Consider the following 24,533-nt stretch of genomic DNA (forward strand, 5'->3'; position numbering starts at 1 on the left):
CTATAATCTAGATTACAAACCAGGTACAACAGAGCAGTACAATGCACACCATATCAAAATGATGGTTTGTGTTTGAATACATTGAATATGTGCCACTTTATAAACAGTTCACTTTACCAAAATATGTTTTGAGCAGTTAGAGGACTCTGAAAAGAGCAATGAGAATAGACAACCAGATTTGATAGGCAAAGAGAGATACAACTGGACAGAAATAGGACTAGAAAGGAAGCCAAAATGGCTAAAATGTAGCGTCTTCAGAACAGACGGTGATCTATTAGACTCATTTCATACGAATCAGCAAAGCTATTGCTACCGATTCATAATTACACCAACCTCTGTCCCTACTTCTTAATACAGGAAGGGAACCTAAATATCAGTGCAATCAGTTTTACTTGAGGAGTTGGGTTTTTCATGGTGTTACGAAGGAATGCACCCAAAGATGGCTGTGGCGCAGAAACAAGGAGAGCAGGAATAAAATCACTACCCAGAAAACCCCCAATACTAATGTTCACTATGTTTTTAATTAGGCCAGAAATCTACATTTTTAGGGGATGGAGGGTGAGTATTTGTGCAAAGTTTGCACCAGTACTTACGTTTCAAATGTCAATCCATGCCCGTCATCGATCTCTGCCTAATGTAACTATAAGGCTAAATAACACATGACACCCGTGTTTAAGTGCATGTGGACAATATGTCATCCAAACTAGCATTCCATAATGATGCGCTCCACAGGGTTTTGTGCCAAAACATACACACCGTAAATGATCATCCTTAAGTATTTTCTGCATGAAACTCAAAATGAGATGCAGCTGTTAGGAGCAATGAACGTTATATTAAGAAAAAGCAGAGAGTAAAAAGGTTCAAGATTCCACGACCGATGAAAGCACTTTGCCACTGCTGTAAGGCGGCCATAAAGCAACATTTTCAAACAGATACAGGGGAACACAACCTGCTGTTACTCTTACCCAGAGTGCGAAGAATACACTTTTTGTTCCCATTTGTTGCCAGAGAAAGCAATGTGTCTTGTATTTATGACTACCACATGGTCCCCACAGTCACCTGTAGATGAAAAAGTATAAAGGGCATTATAGATATGCAAATGCGGAATTCACATCATCAAAGGCAAACATATTTTCAACCAAACAGTTATAAAAGAACGTATATCTACGTACACCATACTTTTGTTAAGTCTCGGAGGAACAGAATGTGAGCTCAGCCTTGGCAAATCACCCACAAAACGTACAGGTCAAGTAGCATCTTCTTGTGCATCTGGAGCTAGTCGGGTTCTGAACTCGACTAGCTCCAGATGCAGAATGAGAAGCTAGGCTACCCCACCGATAGTCGGCAGTTAATAAAGATGGCTTCCTTGGGGAAAAGGCCGTGTTTCATGAGTTTGTAGAGCAGTGATACCCAATGGGTAGCTTGGGAGCAACATGTTGCTCGTCGCACCCTAAAATGTTGCTCGCCAGTTGCTCTGGGCTATGGATTGCAGGCCAAGAAGAAGGCCCTGCACGAATGAGACCGCAATGCAATGTGGCCTGTGCCAGGAATGTGCGGGAAAGCTAGCCAAACCACCTCCTCTGGAAGATATGCATGATATGCCGCTAGATGTCGAAGCATCAGCAGCCTGGGCTGAGGCGTGGAGAGGGCTGGATGGGTTTTAAATCCACTAGGCTGCTGAGATGATTCTTGAGGCGCAACAAGAGACAAGCCCCACGACGACCACGTTCGTGCAGTTGAAAGCAGAAGTAAATCTATTGGTGCCCCCAGACTGTTTGGTCAATGTTATGTCATCTTGCATTTGTCGAGTGTCTCCTGCCATAGGTTATGGTGTCGCAGCACTTTGCCTGTCAGAGGGGCAAAGGATGAGCATGACAGAATATTCAGTAATGGTACAAAGGAGCAAAGTCCGGTAGATAGTTGGGATGTGGGCATGCAATGTAAATATAAACTTACGTAGCAAAGCAGTGATTAAGGAGTACATCAGACCAGAAATAGGCCGGCATGACCATCCCAGTGAAGACCATGAAACCGCTGCTGTAATCAGCATTACAAATGCCCCTTAATGTATCTGCACTTACTGCGCCAGATCCACTCTATGGTCCCTGCACCACTAATCTGCATAACACTAGGGGGTGAGCTGCTGACTGGAAAAGGTACAAAATCTAGCCAGCAACTGTTGAAATCAACTAAGCACTCCAATGACGCATTTGAGTAGGTTGCAATGGGGCTATTCACAGAAGCCTAGCAAGTACATAAGGGGAAAATCAATAACACGAAGGCCCAATTGTCCACGATAAAATAAATAGTTTAACGTTCAATTGAGATCCAGCAAATTTACAGTTAATAAATTGTAATGCACCGACCATAATTTCTGCCAAATATCAAAGTAAAATACCCAAACCTTTCTGCAAAGTGCTTTTCAAATGCTCCAAGTCGTGACCAATGTTCCAATGTTATTGGTCCAATCTGCCTAACAATGCATCACATCCCACTAAACCTTCTCTGAAGATCAAAAGGAAGAGTCCACAAATCCTTCAGTAAAATATTCTTCTATTCCTAATCCTGTTTGACCAATCTAACAGGTCTGTGGCTTTAATAAAAGCAGTGATTCACACTACATTTCACAGGAATTCATAGGAGGAACACCCCTGCACCTCCCAACCCTCGAAGTGATATTTAAATCCTACCACGTTTGGACCAGCGTTACTGGTTTTGTGTTGTTATAAGTACACCATTTGCAACAATAGATCTGAGAATTCTTAAGTGGACAACCATGAAATCTGCATGCAATTGTTTTTTTTGTTTATAAAGTTATAGTTTTATTCAGATCCAAATTATCAACCAATAGTCTACAAATGACAATGAGAAATCAAATAGTATAACACATGAAATGCAGTCCATAATAAGGCAAGTAGATAACGATGAAATATCAGAATAAAAGTCAACTCAGAATGATTTATAAAGGATCAGTATAAAGAAAAAACACTGTATAAACACGTAAGAAAGGGAAATTTGGTCTAGGGAAAAGGAAAAGGAGACAACAAAAAGAAAGAGAATAAAGGAGGTTTATGTAGTTAATAGATAAATTAACAAGGGGGGTCCTGGGAGTCCCTCTGCCAGACATTAGTCCTGGTTACAAGAGACTTACCCAGAGTCTTTAGCTCACTATCTTTCACAGAAAAGAAATATCCCAAACATATCAGCCTTTGTCCTGCCCTGGGGCAGTCCAGCACCGAAATGCTAGGCAATTCTCCTCTGAACAAGAGTACCAACAGCATCCCCAGACACGTGTTTCGGTCGGGTTGGACCTCATCAGTAGGGAGGAGCTGTGCCTCTCTAAGAGTAGTGAGCAAGGGGTCCACGCCTGGATTCCCCTAGTAATTTAGGGTGAGACCCAAAGTTACTTGAATATGCAGGACAAAGACTGATATGTTTGGGATATTTCTTCTCTGTGAAAGATAGTGAGCCAAAGACTCTGGGTAAGTCTCTCGTAACCAGGACTAATGTCTGGCAGAGAGTCTCCCAGGATCCCCCTTGTCAATTTGCATATTTAAGTAACTTTGGGTCTCACCCTAAGTTACTATGGGAATCCAGATGCGGACCCCTGCTCACTATTCTTAGAGAGGCACAGCTCCTCCCTACTGATGAGGTCCAACCAGACCGAAACACGTGTCTGGGGATGCTGTTGGTACTCTTGTTCAGAGGAGAATTGCCTAGCATTTCGGTGCTGGACTGCCCCAGGGCAGGACAAAGACTGATATGTTTGGGATATTTCTTCTCTGTGAAAGATAGTGAGCTAAAGACTCTGGGTAAGTCTTTCGTAACCAGGACTAATGTCTGGCAGAGAGACTCCCAGAACCCCCCCTTGTCAATTTGTAGTTAATAGATCACATTTATAGAAGTAAACAAGAGCAATACAATTAATGGTATTAATATAAACAATGCTATTAACCTAAAACTGGATAAGACATTAGTATCATTCAAATAATTAACAAAGTGTTGCCATTTTTTGCCATGTTTGAAAGAGAGGGCAAGTTGGCAATACATTTCTCCAGTCCATGTACATCACAGATATTGTTCCACCATCCTTTGATAGAAATATTGGTAAAATGTTTACAATTGGATGTAAGTAAGCAAAACACAAGGAGTATAAATAGATCAAAAATAATGAAAGATTTCCCTGCATTAAAGGATAGACTTCCCAATAGGATATTTGTTAGAGTTAGAGGAATAGGAATCTTAAAAATATGTTGAAGGAAAATCCATACTTGGTTCCAAAAAGCATTCATTAAAGAGCATAAAAAAAAATAAAAAAAATATGACTAAAGGACCCAGTGGATGAATGACAAGAATAGCATACATCGTCATTAGAAATCTTGGACATAAAAGGTTTCTTAGGAGTAGCAAAGGCTCTGTGTGTGAAGAAATAATCTTAGTCCAAATCAAAGACCACATTTCATCGCCAATGTTTGTTCCACAGTCCTCTTCCCACTGCAATTCAGATGACCATTGTGAGAAACCTGAAGGTGTTTCAACTGCGAGTCCCCAGGGATCTGTCTTCCAGGTGGCTAGGACACAGCCATCGCTTTTGGATCCAGTTCCTGGTGGTGGAACAGTCCGGGAGGATCACCTGAGTGAGGGGTTTTAAGGGAGTGGGACACCGGATGGCGAGGCCTAGTATCCCCTTCCCATTTTATGTCTGAGGTACCCGGGGCTCTCCCGAGTCGATAATCAAGGCGGTCTGAATCGCCTGCTGCCATGGTACTGTCCTCGTCTCCTACAACAAAGCAACGCCGGCAAAATCAATACTACCGGTGAGTTGGGGAGGCCGATATCAGACCAGTCTGTGTTGAAGCCAATGTTGCAAGTAGCAACATTGTATAGTGAACGTTGAAGCGAACAGTGTATGAAATGCATGTGATAACCAACGCAAGTAAAATTGGACAACAGATGAGTGACTGAACTTTGAAACCAAGATAGGAAAACTTAAGAGTGGTCTGGCATTGCGTGCGTTCTCATTGTAAGGTCCTTGTAAAGGTATCCAACTGAGAGGGTGGAAAAAGCTAAAGAGTGACAAAGGATTGTGAATCGAAGTGGTCCTGAAATGGGTCAAGCAAAATCGTGTGCACAAACGAAAGTCTACGATGTTAATAGCGTAAGAAAGTTGAGGAGAAAGTAGATAAAGTTGGCCAAAGCCCGAACGAGGAAGATCAGCTAAGAGCTTTGGGTTAAAGCAAATTTTGTGTTAAAGTAAATAAAAAAATGGTCAGACCCCGTTGGAGGGAGATCGATTGAATATTGTGTCAAGGCGGATCTGAGTCCGGCAGAGGGGGGGGTCCGGGTTGAACCGTGAATCACCCGACAAATTGGATACATGAATTGGATACATTAAAATCCTATGAGCATTGTGGAAAAGGAGATCTGAGCCCAACTGAGGGGTATCCGAGGTGAATAGTGAATCACCTGAGTGCGTGTGAATACCTGAGAGGAAAAGAACTTGCTGTTTGTTTGCTGAATCAGGCCCTCTGAAAGAAGACACTTTGAAAGGCAGACAGACTTTGGCATAGAAGGCCCAAATGCGAATGTTTGAACTGCACCCTCATGCTAGAGAAGCCAAAGACTGCTAAACTCGAGCGTGTCACCTTGTCCCATGCTGAAAACGTGGGGCAGGGAGGCCAACAGCCTGAATATCCCGAGATATAATTTCTTGGATACTTCTTTCTTTTACATACCATTGTTTCCCACACTATTTATTTATAATTAGATGTTTAGTATTGGCAATAGGTTTTTGAGTATAGGGCCTTTTATTTGAACAGGACTCCACTAGGACTGCGTTATTATTATTTGATGGTCGTAGCTTGCTCCCATGTTTAGATTTAGGATAGATAGGCGTTTTTAAAACCCTTTTTGAAGTTCAACAAACACCCTTGACTTGTGGACACTTGTGTCTGTTTTACTGCTGATACCATGCCTTCCTTAAACGATTTAACATTAGGAGGCATTTGTCCCCATTTAAAATGTTGTAGAAATTATAAGCTTTAAAGACATCAAGGGATTCCAGGAAGTGTAATCAAATAGGAACAATTAACCCAGGGGAATTATTTCTACTCTTGGCATCCAAACACACATTATTAAGCTAAGATATTGACTAGGAGGAAATCTTGGTAATGAAAATTTGGTTTAAAATTCTTCTGCAGTGAGGATAACTCCTCCCGCAATTATCCGATTACTAAATGTAACTCCTTTATTAATCCACGCTGTTCAGAAAATAGGTCTGTGATTTATAGGTATGTTTTTATTACACCATATGAAAGGAGAACATGCCTTGGCAGGTTTATTAGTTTTATGAAAGAGGAAATCCTTCAAATAAGAATTAGTAAGATATATTGTTTTGGAAAAATCCATCTTAGATCCATTAAACAGATAAATTGTGCCCTTATAGCCAAATGGTGACACTAGATAATTTTCAACTATCAACCAAATGGGTACATTCACGTTTTCACAGGATGTTTCCAAGGCTGTAGCTAAAGCTTTTATATTAGCAGAGCTTTTTGCTTGGCCTTTTACTAACGCCATAATGAGAGGTAATCAGAATAACCAGGAAACACTTATGTCACACTGAATGCCCTCCCTGCTACTTTTCATAAATTATTTTGGCTAGATCTTAAGAGAACAGTGTATCACCAATATTCTGCTTGAAGATGGAGGCAAATCAGTCACATGGTATCACTATTACCCCAGCACCTCTTAGGGGTTCCAATCAATAACTGCCAGAGTGTTAAAATATAAACTCTTTTCCACATGTAGTTCTCCATTATTGTTTAGAGAATAACATTGAAAATTAGAAATATTCTCTTATACATTTTTCTCTCAGCAAGAGATATGATGCAAAAACCACCCATGTGGAAAGAAGATTTATGCAATTTCCTGAATCAATCTTTAAATATGTGATACAGTACCTTCCAGGGCAAAAGTCAATAGAGAAGTTCCATTTGCAGCAAGAATTGCTGGTGTTGTGGTCAAAATAGCACCTCCAGGAGTACGGCCACGCCAAACGGCGGACGCGACCTGACACTGCCGACATGAAATGCAGTGTCAATCTTCACACAACTCTGCTGCGGTGGGTCTCTTGGCCGCCTCAGCAAAGGTTGCAGAGGGGAGCTGAAAGCCACTCTGTTATCCCGACAGCAGAATAAAGAAGACAGGTAGGAAATGAAAGTACAAAAAATTAACATTGAAATCCCTAAGGAATTTGATATTCGAATGAAAGGAGCGTGAGCTGCGTTTTAACCCGCCATCCCGTACTGCGCCTGGCCATGCCCCTGTCATTTTTATTTTAAATGCTCCAACTCATGATCAGTTTTACTGTCCCTAAGTGCTTAATTAAAATACAACATGTGCCACTAAACGTATTGAAGATTTCTTATGGGAGAACTCCAAGCAATCTGCATGTTTCTTAAGTGCAGCCATGTTTTTGAATAATTTTACTGGCCTTCAGCCTCTTCAACCATCCGACTTGCCACTTCATTTGCTAAACAGTCCTTGTAAAAACCAATTTAAGGTAAAATGAAGTTAAAGGCCATTGTAAATTGCCTGGACCAGAATTGCACTTGGCCTAGATTACTGTTAATTCCTGCACATTAACATAGCCTTTAGGCAGTATTAAGTTTCTTTAAGGCATCATTTGTGTTACACTACTTTTTCCACCAACGGAATGCTGATATGTCGCATCGAATAATGGATGTTGCTCATGGCTTCATTTGATAAACACTTTTTGCTCTTTGTCTACAAAAGGTTGGAGACCCCTGTTGTAGAACATGGTAGCAACCACTGTCATTGCCACTGGTTATAAGTGTATATGGGGGCGGGCACAGACTTAATGCCTATGCTCTGGAGAGACTCGAGTAGAGAAAAAGTCGACAAACAACTTCCACCTTTCAAGTGGCTTCATCCCACTGAAGGAAACTGACTGCAAATGAGCAGTCATACTTGGTGTTATAAGTGTTTAGCATGGGATCACACCCTATTCTTGAAGTTGCAACAGATCACAAAGGACGTTTCATGGTCCGTGTTTGGAGCATTGTGTTTGCTGTACCTCTGACTTTGTGCTGTGCCAGCTGTTGGTCAATGCAAAGGACTATTGGCTCTTGCCATCAATTGTAATCAGATGTAATGGAAATAGTCAGCCCAAGGGGCTCTGTGCTCGCAGGAGTATTTGACAAATTAACATCTGTCCTCTCTCCTAAAGTTACACTTACATATTAATTTAAATCAAGTCAAGCCAACGTAATTCTGTCAAACTTTAAAATTATCACACCTTGTCTTAATTGCCAAAGTATGTATTGATGGTATGTGTTGACTGGTAACCTGGGAACTGAGGTCACTTCAAAGAGTTAAAAGTAGCCTCAGCTGTAGCAATGATGCACTCTTTGCTGCTTGGATGGACACCAATTTGCTGTTGGTTCACAGGACCACTATTTCCCAATAAGAAAGGGTGAAGTGGGTGAACGTCTGCGGTACATCCTCTAGGCCCAGTCCACTGCTTGTCACAGAAGGTATTATGCGCTTCTTGATAGCGGGAACCAACCCCTGCTTTGACCCTCTTGTTTAATTCTAGGATGCAAAGGGTTACTTGAACAGTGCAGACTACAGGAGCTTCTGACTGGTTGAAAAGTGCGAGTGGGAACTCAGACCAATGCACCCATAATCAGGAACAATGTGCCTTGATGGAAACGGCCCTGTGCACTAGCAGTTCGAAACAGATTTGGTCTGCAGAGGAGGAGTGAATACATTTATAAGCTCCAGGCGAGGTGCAATGGATTGCCAAGGCAAGAAGGTTAAGAGGGCCTTTGCCCCAATAGGCTTTCTGCATGATGAAGAGCATCTTGAATAGCATTAGAGTTAGAGGGGCCGCTTCAAGACACGTTAAATACGATTGAGTCTCTTCAGCTTTAGGCAGCGTTCCGTCCCGTCTACGATTGTTGAACGTTTGAGAGCTTCAAACGAAATAGGATTATAATACTTCCCTTTGAATGAGCAGATATGAGGGTGTTGCTTAGAGAGCAAGGCCATATGAATAAAAGGGGATTTCTGCTCACGTCACCTACCACCAGCATCTACGCTTTAGAGCCATTTAAAGCACACTTTCAACCAGTAGTGTGTGTGACTGGAGGACTCTGTAATGCATAGTCTAACAAACTGCCATGTCAAGATGGGTTGGTGGTTCAGTGCTGATGGAATGCGCTTATCAAGCAAGATGAGCAGAACCCCTCTGAAACTGGAGAGTGGCCTTTATGTCCTTTGCAAGCCTTTGCAAACAACAAAATGTCTGATTTGAGATGAGAAACATTTTTGAAAAGATCGTTATGAAAGAGAAGAACAAACACACAGTGAATGTTACAGAATAGGGAATCCCACTTCATCTACATTACTGATTCCATCAGCATCCCACCCTGCATTTAGATGGACCGAGGCACTGTTGCGAGGCTGTATGCCTCATACATGTGAAAGGAGAGAGGCTAGCATGTAAACAGGCAGGACACTGACCGAGTCCTTCATCTTCATTGATGCCACACGGAATGGATGATATTCAAAAGTGATTTACAATCACAGACTTCTGGCTAAACAGCCACTACAACACATATAACGTTTACCGGCCCATTTCTCCAGAGCAGATGTGACATCACTTCTAGGCACCCTTTTTCTTCAGTGTAAAAACCATGTGCACCCCAAGATGGCGAGCAACCATGCCAATGGGAACACTGACACTCTGAACACGGTGGTGCATAGCGCCTTTGAAAAAGCTGTACACTCCCTAATACACAGTTCAGTAAGCCATAGAAATGCAGCCAGAGAGGCGTATATGACTAGAGATGCAAAGTACTATTTAAATGTGGAAACATCCATTAAGGATCCACGATTAGCCAGGGTGCCACAAAGGAATTGCCAGAATCGTGGGCAGTAGTCGTAATTACCAAGTTCTACATATTGGCGACTTTGACCATGAAGCAATACATGGCCATGTGCATAAACCACATATAGTGATAAGTGTACAAACAGCCATATTCAAAAGAAGTGTTCATTTTTCTATTATGTTAAATACATGCATCTCACTTGCAGAAAATAAGGATTTAGAAGCAATACTGCAGAATCAGAAGTACTAAGGGGGCGTGGCCAGTTGCGACAAAGCTGGCTGCTTAGCTCAGGCACTCTGGTACAGGTCCGAACTCAGTGTCCCAAACCTTCCACTTTTCCAGAGAGTCTTAGCAAGATAGTGTGAGAAACCAAAGAGTGTCTCATTTGCTATTCCCCGGGGATCTCTCTCTCAGGTGGCCATCGCCTTTGGATCCAGACCATGGGGGTGGACGAGTGCGGGAGTATCACCTGTGTGAGGGATCTTCAGGGAGTGGGGGTGAGGCAACTGACAGTGAAACACAGTATACCCCCCCCTTTTCCAGTGCCCATACCCCATCCTATTTCATATGATTTTTCAACACACCAACACCCCTGCCCCTTTCTACACAAACACTGGGCCGAGGAAGAGAGCGACAGAGTAAAGAGGCCAACACCTACATGTCTCATTGGACATGTCCCGTTATTCAGGTCAGGCACTTGACCTTAATCACATATATCTGATACCCATTAGCTCCCCTCACATGGATAAAAGGCGGAACATAGTGTGAGAAACCTGTCAGTGTCTCACTTACTGATCCCAGTAGATCTGTCACCCAGGTGGCCAGGACAAAGCCATCGCTATTGGATCCAGATCCTGGGGGTGGGACAGCGACGGGTGAGACGCGGTACCCCATTCCCTGTGACATCTTTTCCCCATCCTACCCCGTAGGATATTCAGAGGTTCTAGGACCCCCTATCCAACACAAACACTTTCCTACACTGTGACAGACATCAGACTAACACCAGAGCCGTTTACTTGACTTGTCCCAACACAAGGGTCAGGCAGAGTCAGGCACTTGACAATAACTACGCACACCTGACGGCATTTTCCCTTCCCCACAGGGATAAAAAGCAGAGCACAAGAGCACATTTCGGGCAAGACAGACCGCACGATGAAACAGCTATTCCAGGACAGCAGTTCAAGAGGAGGAGAAAGACCACAGTAACCGAAAGGACGACAAGAAGGAAAGTGCCCTTGCCCTTTTCGACCAAGACCCGCAAAGCCTCTGTGAAAGGAATTATAAGGCCGGGAACAATAGCTAGCATGTGGAATAACAGATGCCAATGGTGCACGGAGCCCTCCTACACTGATAACCAAGTCAGGGAGAGATGTTTGCTACCATGGTAATGCCCATGCCTCCAGAGACAAGAAATGCAAAGCGGTCCATCACAGCTGGTTAGTCGGTGGGAGAAGCGATAGTAAACGGAACTGTGTTGAATGAAGGTAGCAGATGGCAACATAATGTGAAGAACAAAGACTTTGTGTGTTGCGGAACTGTTGAAACAATCCAGGGAGAGACCAGCTGCAGAGTGGTCCGGCGCCACATGGGTGCTCATTCAAAAGACTCTGGTCGGTCCCTGTTTGTTAAAACTACAGATCCCAGGAGGCCCTAGGAGAGCCTAGGGACCTGAGGTCAAAGTGGTCATACAAGGGTCGAGTAAAACCCCTGGCACAATCGAAAGTCTTTGACCCGTAATTAAGAGGAAAGCAAAGGGAAGTAAATTCCGCCTTGTGTCTAGTAAAGTGAACTGTGTAGCTGGCAAGTAAGAACCCGGCTAAGGGATGCCTGCAAAACGGGGTGAATTACGATGACCCTGTGAACATTGTGTTGACAAGAGTGAACCCGGCTGAGGGATGTCCACAGTGATTGTTTAAAAAGACATTGAGACTCGTGAATACAACAAGTGGAATATTTGAGTAACAAGCCGTAGTGAACCAGACTGAGGGAGGCTAACACAGAGAAGAAGGATAGAAGCCTGATTGAGGGGCGCTGAGAAGAAAGCTAAGGGAGATGAATCCTGTACTGTGATAAAGCCAAGGGAAGGCTAAGGGAAGTGAACCCCACCTTGTGATAAAACCTGAGTGAACTGTACTGTTTGGTAAATATGAACCCGATCAAGCGATGGCCACAGTGCGTGGTTGGCCATAGTGAACCCGATCGAAGGAGGCCCAAGTTGCAAGAAGGATTGGAGTCTCGGTGAGGAGAACTCGCCCAACGTAAAGATTTATTGAAGACTCTTTTTGTTTGTTTATGTTCTGCCAGGCCTTCTAGGGCAAGAGCCTTTTGCATGAAAATAGACTTGGGTCCAGAAGATCCTGGTTTCGTTGCAAGTAACTATAACGTCATGCTGGCGAGGCCACAGGAGTGTGCTGTGCTCAAGTGTTCCGCCTTGTCCCATGCTAAAAACATGGGGAAGGGAAAGCCCAGCCATACCATCCTGACTGATTATTTGGTGAACACTTCTTTCTTGAGACCATTATCCAACACTCTTTTGTAACTTAGTTGTGAGGATTGGCAATATTTTTTGCATATGCCCCTTTTATTTGACAAGACTCCACTAGGACTGCCTTATTATTATTTGATGGTCATAGCTTGATCCCATCTTAGATTTAGGTTTAGTTTAGGTGTTTTTCTCACCCATTTATATAGTTTAATAAACACCCTTGAACTGTGATCACTTGTGTCTGTCTTTACAGTTGCCACCATGAGTTCCTTACAATAGAGACACACTCTGAGCAAGGTGAGACCGAGACACGAGAACAAGCAGATCTTCCGGGGTGAAAGCAAACCCAATGAAGCAGGAAGACTAATGGAGGGACCAAAGCAAAGGGTAGGAAAACCCTGAAGTTGGCTGCAGGAGGTCGTTGCCTCTGGGAAACCGTGAAGGAGACGCAGAGAAAGCCATATTTCAGACAAGAAGAAGCCTGCATTGTGTTCCAGACGCTCCCAGGTGAAAGAGAGTTGGGGAGGTGAGGCCATACCTGTGGTATCAACCTTTATTCATGAATCAAAGCAGCAGAGACAAGAAGGAATGCAAACAACCGGTGATTTAGCGAAACACATGAAAGGCCAGTTTATGTCAAGAAAAGATTGAAGCTGCAACAGTGTATCGCACGAATGAAGGTTGCACACGTGCTGATTAGACGTGAAAGAAAGCAAACCAGTAATGAACTTGTGAGTGACAGATAACTGTGGAGCCAGTGATACAGAGTAGCGGAGTGGTGCGGCGAAAAGAAATAGCCCACTCGAAAGTCTCTGCGAAATGTTTGATGTCTTGTCATAAAGCGACAAAGTGAACAAACTTTGAAAGGTGCAATGGTCAAGTGTAACCCCGATGAACGGGGAAGTTAAAAGGTGATTGCTTGATGAGGAAGATGTCTTTGAACTTTTCAGATTGTGGTATACAACTACCAATACCAATATTGCAGCAAATAACATTAATGGAAAGCTCAAGTGAAAGTCGAAGTGGTCCTGTGGATGTCTATGGTAAAAGCTTTGCACAATCGAAAGTCTTCGACATCAGTTAACGGTCTGGCTGAGAGAGACTAGAAACATGAAATAAGTTAGGGGAAGGGAACCCCTAAAGAATGTGAATGAAGCTTGGGGAAGGGAACCCCTGCAAGTGCTGTAATTGTGAGGTCCAAGCATTGCTGAGGAGATCTACGTTGAATCAGGTCCCTTACGATTAAAAGGTCCGAGCCTAACTAAGGGAGACCTATGTGAACTTTTGTTGAACTGTGAAATAACTTTTGGAAAGCTGGAATAAGTGGAAGGCCAAGTGTGCTTCGACCCACGTTTTGAACTGCCCCTTTTTTTTTGATAACCTGTTACGCTCACCTGGCTCCCACTGGGGCGTCGGTCGGATCCGGACGGCTGTGGTCTCCACCAACGTGATGCGTAGTGCAGAGATGACTGACTGGACTGGCCCTCCTAATCTTGTCTGCTTGACCCGTAGAACTATTCTCCTGCAAGTGGAGAGATGGATTTAGCCACCCGTGGATTCAAGTGATGGCACCTCCCCACAGTCCTCCCCACTAATCTCCTCCGAAGTGCCCTCTCAGCAATCTCACCTTATACTCTTGAAAGATGAGCTCTCCATCCAGCATGGATTGCAGGGGCGCGTTGATGCCAGTTACTTCACTGGTTTGGAGGCGTGGGAGAGTTCCGGAGAGTATTGACTCTGAGGTTCCTGGCGAGGACCAGTAAGTATCAAGTTCATAGAGGTCAATATGTCCGATGTTCAATCTTGTTCCCCCCTTCCTTCCTTGTCTTGCAGCCGAGTTCGTGAGAAGATGCTCTCGTGGTAGCTGGTGACACTCAGGTAAGAGTCTGTATTACCCAACGCGGTCAGGTAAATGTTGCACGCGTTTAACGTGTTGTTTTCTTTCTCTTTGCAAGTGCGGCACATGAAGATGTGGCGAGTTATAGAATAATGCCTCCGGTGGTAAATCAGGTAAGTCTATGGTGACAAGAGTTATATTTGTTGGTTTTCTCGGCTCACCTTGTTGTTTTCTTTTGTCCCCCAGGTGCCGGAGTTCGGGGAAGAAATGATGGAGGCAGTGCCGAATTGAAAGATGCTGCGAGGACTGGCGAGTATGGTGCGGCGCATACTGAAATGATGTTCTTTCTAGGTCCGGAGGCGAGATGGATCCGGAATCAGGTGAGGAATTCGAAAATAGCTCATTTTCTAACCTTGTCCTTTTCTTTCCTCTGTGTTTTAGGAGCTCCAGATTTGAGGCGGGCGTGGCAGAAGACTGGATGCCGACTGCAGGCACGGTGAGCGTTACGCTGCTGGATGCAGAATAACGCAAAGCGTGTGCTGCTGTTCGGGCGTGGTTTAAATAGCCTCCAAAGTAGTTCCAGGTAAGAAGTTCCCCAGAACCACGCCCAAGTAAAAAATAGTCCCTATAATAAAATAGTCCCATCCAGGCCTCACGTTGGCTTGGACTCACTTGCAGCATGGTCTGCATCAGGTAAGTAAAGTCTATGAGCCTGGCGCCTATGGCGCCAGGACTGATTTCTATGATGAGCCTGGCGCCTAAGGCGCCAGGACTGAACCCAAACAGCCCCCAGCCGGGGCTGCTGGTGTTTTAATAAGTGTCTGGATGCCTGTTCCCGGAACTGATGGGCTTGGTCCTGATGCCTGGGGGTAGCCATCATGACATAACCTGAGCTAGAGTGAGTCATCCTGTTTACGGGCTGCCTTACTCTGTGCTGTCCAACGTGGGGAGGAGAGCCGACTCAGCCACACTGATCCTTTATGTTATAACACGGACCTCTCTTTGCATACACATTCCCCTTTACAGTCTTTTTGTATAATAGATAGGGCAGGCATTAGGTTTTGTTAGTACAGACCCTTTCAATTGGACAGACTGACTAGGACTGTTTTCTTTATTATTGGATGGTAGAGACTACTTCCATCATAGCTATAAACCCCAAAAATCTAATAAAAGGTTTTGAAACGTGTAACTTTTGTGTCAGTGTCATACTTGTGACACCATGCCTCCCTTACAGCAGTGAGCCCAAGCTTAAAGAGTACCTTGGTAGAACCGCAATGCTGGAATACAGCACATCAAAACGCTGCCTGGTCACCCAAGAAATGTTTCCAGTGCTACAGGGGTCGTACTGTGCGGTTTTCTACAAAAAAGCGTTGTCAGAGCCCCATTCGTCTTGGGTCGCAACCTTGAACTCCTGGGCATAGCCAGGAGCAGGGAGACTGGAAGAATGCAGTAGAAGAGAGCATTCCTTTTTTTATTATTGTGAAATGGTTTGTAAACAAATCTTACACAAATGTAATAATTTTATCACACAAGTAAATTCATAAATAAACAATCACACGGACTATATGAGAATGGTTTCCCATCCAGTATAAGATCAAATTCATAATATCATTCACAGTAAAAATTCCCCACGACTAAATACATGCAACGCAAAATGAAAAGCTGCCAATTGAAGTTCTAAGTGAGGGCCTAATAAGATTCTCGACCAGAAATTCTCTCCTGTACATCAGAGTAAAAAGCGCTTAAAATAATGTATTCTTCAGGAATGATATTCAATAAACCAGTATTGTAGCGTTTCCGGTACCAAATTGCTTAATCTGCATAACCTTTTACATCTAGAAATCAACTTCCTCAGTCCTACAATTTATAAGGTTGGGAACATATCAAACTTAATTTTCATAAAAGGTTTCGGAAATGTAACAAGGTAAGATGGTAAGGCACATCTAGATTACTCCTACTTACCCATCCAAGCAAATAGGGTATATAAGGGCACTCTATCACGAGTAATACACCCATTGATCAACACTGCCTTTTGGATAAATCTGGGTTAGGCACACATTCCTCCAATTTAATTTTAGGACTGCTAAGTAGACCCCTACATTTTAGTTCCAAGGATGTGGCTGTGCTAGATGTAGCGTTGTTTACGGCCAGATTAATGTCATGAAACAGAGAGCGCTCAGGGATAATAGATATTTTAAAGTGTAATTGCAGTGATTTCCACTGTGCAATTGTTCCCAGCTCATACCCGATAACCGAAATAGGTATTTAATTAGGTAGGCCCAGGACCAGCCTCCATAGCTCCAATATGTACCATTTAAGCTTAGCTTCCATGTGAATTATCTCAGAGCTGCAAGTTAGAGTGGAATCACTTTCGATTTATAATAACAGGTCACAGAAAGGAGTGAATATCTCCCATGTTTCTGGTTAATATGAATTGAGATGAAAAGTATAAAACTGGTTTTTATTGCTGAATAAAAAGAGGAGCAGCAATCTAGACGAGCAGGTGAAAGCTTTCTCACTAGTGCATGCCACCACAGCAGCGTCATATTGTAACAGCAGAGGAAGGGCTATGACTGGGACCCCCTGTGTTATCCTGATACTGCATCAAATGTATGAGAGATGTCATGCACTCAGACAGCCATTTAGAATGTACCCTTGCACTGAAAGTGTGGAAGGATGCCGCATAGAAGGATGTCAGCACACACCTATGGAGATCGTGGAGCGCCAAGGAAAACCTGATGAGGGCAGATTGATGTCATAAAGAAGATATACAAACCTATGCTGAAACAATGAGCGACAATTTAACTGAAGCATCAAGAGAAACATGTACCTAAAGATAAAGTAATCGCGGATACAAAGAAGAATGAAGTAAATTACTGACCAATTACTGTAAATACGCAGTAACGCCAGGTAGAAGAGACATATAGAAGCTTGCTATAGAGGTATATATAATGTGGCAAGGACGACCATGATAGGAAAATGGACACCGGCCCACGCCAAATACAACCAAGCTACCTCCGAAACGGACCAATGCTGCAGAATCAGGAGACGCTGGAGAACAGCCTCGTGTGCAAAACAGCATACAAAACAGCAATGAGTCTCTGTTGGCCTGGGATCAAGAAAACTATTTTAAGGAATAATTGCGAGACACAAGGGGGGTAGATGGATAGTATTACAATTATTATGATATGCCTTGAAAGTGAGACATTCCTCTTAGAGTAAGGAAGAAGAAAACATCTGTAATAGCCAAAGTTTTGGCCAATTAAAAGTAGAATGAGCAAGTGTCTAGATGCCAAGATGAGAAACAGCACCCAGCATAACTGAATTAAATAGGAGTAAACAGAAGGTCGAAATGGACAAATTCGTGGTCTCTTCAAACGTGATTTAGAAGTTGAAGACAAGGGCTATTGATAAGAGCCTCAGATGAAGATAGTGGTGTGCTCACACTCCCTCAAATGTACCAGGACAGTGAGCAGGCTACAAGGTCAACTACAGACAGAAGACTTTGGCTTATGGCCGACCGATGAGGGATGATGGTTTAGTTGGGCGAACGGGGAGTAATCTGATGCAATTCAAAGCACCTAGGTTTAGTTTTGCTTACGTCCTGCTAAAGAGCCGAAGGTCCAAGGTTGAGATAGAATGCCCACCAATCAGTGAGTCTATGGGCTGACCCAACATACAATTTTACATACACCAATCCATTGCCATTTTGCCCACTATAATCAGTATTATATGTATTTAGAGGTAATTGAAGGCGGGTCCTACAGATAAGGGGCAGCCAATGATGCACTCATCCTTATTCTATAAGTAGATATGTTCTCCTAACCAACCCCTCCCCTTGATAGGTTTTATGATTTACCACATAGGATGACATCATAGGTGACATACACTGGGGTATAAAACCCCTGTATAAAACAAGTGTGTGTGCAAGTGTACATGCATCAGTCCGATGTCTTTCAGTTCTCCCTGCTTTATTAAATGGGAATAAAATAGTATTTTGCCATATTCTTTGAGTCTGTCTGGTTATTTGGTCCGAGATCTTTATTGGTAATTCCATTTAGCACAAGAGACGCTTCAAGGTGCTAGAGAACAATAAGTGGTCTAGCCAATAGCTTAGGTAAGTGAATTGGTCAATCACCTATATATTTATTTGATCAGCTTTGCATATATAAAGAACACGGTTTGCCAATCTTGGAAAAGGCAAGTATCCTGGACTTTGCCTCATTTACTACCATGTAATACTATGTCACGAAAGAGGTCATGCCACCCTGAGACCCCTGAAAACATATCACTGTATAGTCCATAATGACTAAATCATAAGCGTAGACAAGCCAATGTATTTTTCTTTCTCTCCCAAGGTAGGCTGAAACACTCAATTCCCTCAGGTCAAAAATATGCAGGCTAAACAGTGCCGGGCCAAAACGACCTTCGATGTGTATCCACCTCACCTTTAGAGAGATCTAGATAAGCTGCCCTATCCTTCCGGCTTTTAGGAAGGGCCCCCATAGGTGACTAGGGGTTGGATTGAAGTCTATTGGTGACTTCAGACATCCAATATTTTGTGTGTGGATGTCCCTCGCCATAACATTTTTTGTTTGGTTGATTGAATTTTTGTTTTTCATGTGCGTGTACATTCATTATGACTCTTATATTATAATTTGGATGTCTCATTTCACTGTTGATGTACATGTGTTGCTTCAAATTCCTCTATGAGCAGTACTGTTCCTTTTTTTTTTAAAGGAAAAATACTTCTGAACTTTTGTTAGACATTTAATATTTTGTATCACTTTATTGTTACTTTTGCATGCTGTAATATGAAGATGTATGTATTACTTCTTCGTAGCAGAGTTGACTAAACCAATGACTGCTTTGGCTCCATTGTAGACATTTGTCTCAAATACTATAAATAATGCTTGATGGGAACAATCGCTCTCCTTGTTTGGGGCAAAAACAAAGCCGTGTCTCAGGCCATTAAACGTGCAGATGGAGCCAGATAAGGTTTCTAACACATTTAGACGAATCCGGACAGGTGCATTTGTGTGGAAATCAATCACAGGAGCTGAAAGTGTATTGGGATATGCTATTTAGATAGCTTAGGGTTGCTTGTGTTTCTGTGCAGAGGGGACCTGGCCTAGCAGTTCGGGCTGGGAGGCTCCTATTGGTGGAAGTAAATGACTGATTTGCATATGGCTGGACTCCTTTTTGCAATGGTGCAAACAGGCTAGAAGACAGTGGTGTGGAAGGTTGCCCAGAGCAGTGTCAGTGTTTCAAATGTATTCAAAATCTTCCACTGATCACTTTTCTGGTTATATTTAGATAGCTTCCATCATAATCTATTTCTATTGACCTTAAGGACTATAAATGCTGCACGGATAATTTTACGTTTAGACTAGACCAATTGTTGGGAAGAATTTCAAAATAATGCCATTCGAGGCAGTTCACAAGTTCTTCCTAAAACGTAATTGGCACACGTTAACCTTACCAAAGTTATTTGCCCAGATCACAATATGCTTTAATAAAAGAGCTGCCAAGATTTTCCGTAAGCACATCTAGCAAGGTAATGGGCCGATAATTACAGAGATCTGCCCGGTTCCCTTTCTTGGATACAGGAATGAAAAAGGAAGAAGAGAGGAGTCCAACTTGCTCACGCTAGACGGTACTGCGGTCTCAGCGAGTGGAGGTCTCGGTGGTTGGGGAAGGTTGATGCAGGATTGTTCTGGTACTTCCTGAAAATGATAGCTTGAGTTCAGTTTCTCCGACAGTAAATGTATCAAATCCGTGGCTAACTTGCCCAGTCTCTGGGAATGACTGCATGTGCTTTAATTTTATTCATAGCTCTGCTTTAACCCATGGTGCGCCGACTTCCAGTTATGGTGTACATTGGCTCTCGCAAGGTCCCTCAGGCAGACCTAGCCTAAACAGAAGAATTCAGGTGGGGAATCACTAAGGTTGGTCTTCCACATATACCCCCTGCAATGAATCCAGTGAATTCATCCACCCCCTGCCCCTCAAACCAAGAAGGGGCCACACCCTTTGGGACTAGGGAGGTGAGCCCGCTATGCATAACACTCTATAGGGAAAAAGAGCAAGCTGTATCCCACTGGGGCGGTGTCTCCCCCTCAGAGGACAAGGAATCCCCAGAAAGGTTTTTTTTCATCATCCTTCAAGTGAAAAGTCCCATGTGTGTGTTGGTTATATGGGGATTGACCAGGGCAATTATGTTCACGGCCCTTTAGAAATGTCTGCCGCTTTTTCTGACCCTTTTACAACACCCTCACTAAGTGAACTGGAGATTCAACGGATTGTCCAATCGCATTTCTACCTGAAGCAATAAAAGGCTGTATGAGCACCATAATATGTGGAGGAGAACCTGAGGAGTCAGACACAAGAGGAGGAAATCCTGGAAAGATTAGATACCCTCCTGCAGGGCTACTTAGAAGGCATTGTACACAAATATGCCAAAGAGCACATGGAGCGCTGCTCTCCAAGGCGGTCCAGAGCGAGAGAGACCTGACAGAAGGAGAAAGGATGTTCCGACCACGCCAGAAGTGGTTGACTGGCACCTGCAAGTCACAGCACTGACGAGCCGTCAAAGACCGGCAAGAAGCAACCAAACAGAAACAGAGAAATGAACGAGAACCCAAACCGTGGTTCTGCGCCAGCTGATAAGACATCCCTCACGAGCAATGCTTCTACAACAAACAAGGCACGGTTGTCCCAGGGAGTAGGGCGGAGCGGCCCGGTCACACCACTAGATAGAGGGAGAGAGAGCAGAGACCTCAAGAAGGGGTGAGAGAGCAAAGACGACAAGACCAGGTGGGAGACAAGTGACCCTAAGAGGTGGTGAGGGACCAGAGACCTCCAGTGAGAGTGACATGACCCCAAGGAGGGGTAGAAGAAACAGAACCTTGGTGTAGGGTGTAAGAACAAAGATCCCAAAGTGGGACACGAGATGCCATTCCCCAGGGTGAGCAGAAAAAAACAATATACCAAGGAGGGGAGAAAGAAAAAATATCCCAAGACCAGATGAGAGGAACAATACCTCAGAGCAGCGAGATAGACACACAATTTTGTTTGGGAATGCATCTAGCGGCTCACCTCAATGCTACCCAGTGAGCTGTCAGGGTTGCAGGCGTTGTACGGGGGTCCTAGTGTGGGCTCCTCTTTTCCAGAATTAATAGTCTTTGAGGAAAGGTGAGGCAGGAAACAGTCTGGCACAGGACCCCCAAACTATAGACATTAGCTGCCCACCACCCAGAGGCTCATAATTGGCTAACCTTTGGAGCAGTGCTAAAGATTTTCCCAAGTCCGGGGTTGCATGGACGCCACCAAGCTGCATCCCTGCACCCTGTTATTAGGATGTGTGGCGAGCTGAGCTGGAGTAAGGAGGCTGACAACCTGGTTTCATTTTTGGTTATAAACATTTATTAAGTAAGGAATCTATCTCTCCCTACTTCTGGGGGTGCGGGGCTGCCTCAACCTAGAATAACCTAGGAGCTCGTCAGGATGCAAGTAAACCAAAAACGTGGAAACCGTCCTCTGTCCCCAACAAACTGCTCTAGCCCTGCCACTACCAAAGTAAAGCATAAAGTGTTCAATAAAGTTCTTCTTTAAACACCAGGAGAATGACTCTCTAGTCCTGGTCTGCTTGTAAATGTTTCTTCAACTAGTTCTTGATTGTTCTTCTCAGAAAGTACTTTCACATCTACCTGCCAGGGATCTTCTGTTCAGGTTTTGGATCCTGACCCTGGGGGTGGACAAGTAAGGGAGGATCATGTTATGTATGGGCACTCGTTCCGTTCGAAACTACGGGCTCGTGCCCCTTTAAGAAACGCGAAACCTGGTGCCTGGAAATTGGCATGGCAACGCTGGCGTCCGCTCTACTCCTCCCAGGGATCACGCCGAGTAGCGCGCTGTGTTGTCACGTGACTTGCCTCCTTATTAGCACCTCCTCCCTCTAGGTCGGTGCTTCTGATCACGGATTAGTGGCGTTTCGAAATCTGTCTAAAAGTTATCTTGTTCTCTCTGTTCCTGTCCTTGTTTCCCTGTTTTTTCCCCACAGTTTATGATTACCTTGGTTCCCCGACGCGGATTGTTTATTGGATTGCTCTTCTTATCGCCTTGCCTTGAATTGCCTCGTCTGGTATCTTGATCACGGACCGCTACTGGACTTCTCTTGCCTGCTCCTTGGATGCCACGTTACTTCAGGCCAGACCTCGTCTGCATACGCTTTTCCACCTTCGGATTGTTGTTCCTGGAACTTCTGGTTTTCTCCCGCTTACCTGGAACTTTGGAGCTTAGAATTGGTACACGGACTAGAGACTCCCTGTGTGTACTACCGTCCTCGTGCCGTCGGGCTAGGTTGGACTGCTACTTTGTGGATTGCTTGGATCTTGCCTACGTGTGAATTTCCTCTCCTGGTACGAAACCACCGGTAAGCGGTTAACCTTTTCTGATAAACCTGGTGGAAGAAGGGGAGTGGCTTGTGTATCTTTTTCTTACTATTACTGGTGGGGTACGTTTACTTAACTCCCTTTTCGCTTTGCATGGTAAATCTTTGGTATAACACAACTCAAATCTTGCTGCTGTGGTGTGTTGTTATATCTCACCTTTGCAGGTCCGGCTTCGAATAGCTGTTGTATTATTCATCTCCAGTCCTCCTTTGACATCCCGCGTCTCGACCTGAGTTGTTCCATTGACACTCCGGGACTTCTATCGGCATCCATTCTTTTCCCCAATAGATTGCTCTGGTTCTTTCTTAACCAAAACCAGAGGGGCACATTGGGAAGAAGAACTCATCGGCTACACTACGAGGGCCACTCTGGTATCTGACAGAATCAGAAGCCATAATGGATGCCAATGAGACTTTGGCCACCATTTTGCAATTGGTGGCCGAACTCCGCAATGATATGACCGCTGCCCATACTGCTACGCAGCGGCGCATAGATGATTTGCAAGCAGGTTTGTCGCCTCGGGGGGCCGAGGCGGCTCCTTTGGCGGGTATCCCTGACGCAGCTCCTCTCCCTTCTCAACAGGGCACGGGACCTGTTTATATGACGGCCCAGTTTCCCTTGGCTCCTCCTGAACGGTTCCATGGAGACCCCAAAACATTCAGGACCTTCCTGAATCAGTGTAGGTTGCACTTTCTTTGTCGTCCTGCCTCTTTTCCTGATGCAACGACCAAGGCAGCATTTTTGTTGTCCCATTTAGGGGGCACTGCGGCCGCCTGGGCGAATCCACTGCTGGAAGAAGGGAGCCATCTTCTATATAATTGTGACGCATTAATAGACGCCATGAGTCGTGTCTTTGACACACGTTATGCTACACAGGCTACTGACTTAGAACTGCTCAATTTGCAACAAGGCGGTCTCTCTCTGCTAGCCTACGTGGCCAAGTTTAACCAACTGGTGGCAGAGACCGGTTGGCCCGAAGATAAGAAGGCCTCGCTCTTCTATAAGGGCTTGTCTGATTCCTTGAAGGACACCCTAGCTACGGTTCCACTGATACCCAAGACATTCCCCGAGCTATTGGATTTGGTTCTTCAGATCGATTCTCGACAGGCAGCAAGGAAAGGAGAGAAAAGAACAGCTCCTCCGGTTTCTCTTTCTGTTCCCGTTCCTGCTTCGGGATCCTCTGAACCTATGCAAATAGGGGCTCTGAGAAACCCTCTATCGGCAGAAATCAGGGAACACCGTAAAAAGAACGGCCTATGTTTTTACTGTGGAGCATCTGAACACTTGCTCAGGGAATGCCCCAAAAGACCTACCAAGAAACAGGGAAACGCCAAAACCCGGTGACTGAAGGGATCCAGACGCCGGGTGTTTCATCTACAGATCCCCCTTTGTGTAGCCCTTATCGTCTAGCTGTGTCACTCACGGCCTCCGGTCTTGAGAGAAAGGAGGTTAGCATGGTATTGGACTCCGGAGCCACAGGGAATTACGTGGATGCCTCCTATGCGAGGGAATTGGGTCTTTCGATTGTCCTTAAATCTTGTCCTGAAATGGTGAATGCGGTTGACGGTTCTTCCCTGGTCTCTGGGCTAGTGACAGAACGCACTATCGATCTGGTCATGACCACGGATTGTGGTCATCAGGAAAGCATATCCTTTGATCTTATTGCCGCACCACAGTTCAGGTTTATATTAGGTCTGCCTTGGTTCAGGCTGCATAATCCTTCCGTGGACTGGTGTTCAGGGGACGTGTGCTTTCTCTCTGATTTCTGCGAGAGTCATTGTCTGACAACCCTTGCGATGGTCAATCCAGGCCGCGTTCTCTCTGAGCTAGCTGATACCGTA

At 44.3% G+C, this 24,533-nt stretch overlaps 1 protein-coding gene across 1 annotated transcript in view; it reads right to left on the reverse strand.

Annotated features, from left to right (window-relative positions):
- MRPL13 (mitochondrial ribosomal protein L13) overlaps window positions 1-24,533 on the reverse strand; it is a 298,977-nt gene that overhangs the window by 219,184 nt on the left and 55,260 nt on the right. Inside the window, exon 3 of the mRNA XM_069621562.1 lies at window positions 966-1,059. Coding sequence (XP_069477663.1) covers window positions 966-1,059 — 94 coding nt within the window. The remainder of the gene's footprint in view (window positions 1-965; window positions 1,060-24,533) is intronic.

This window comes from Ambystoma mexicanum, chromosome 5q (assembly GCF_040938575.1).
Source record: "Ambystoma mexicanum isolate Mex_15411 chromosome 5q, UKY_AmexF1_1, whole genome shotgun sequence".
Lineage (NCBI taxonomy): Eukaryota > Metazoa > Chordata > Amphibia > Caudata > Ambystomatidae > Ambystoma > Ambystoma mexicanum.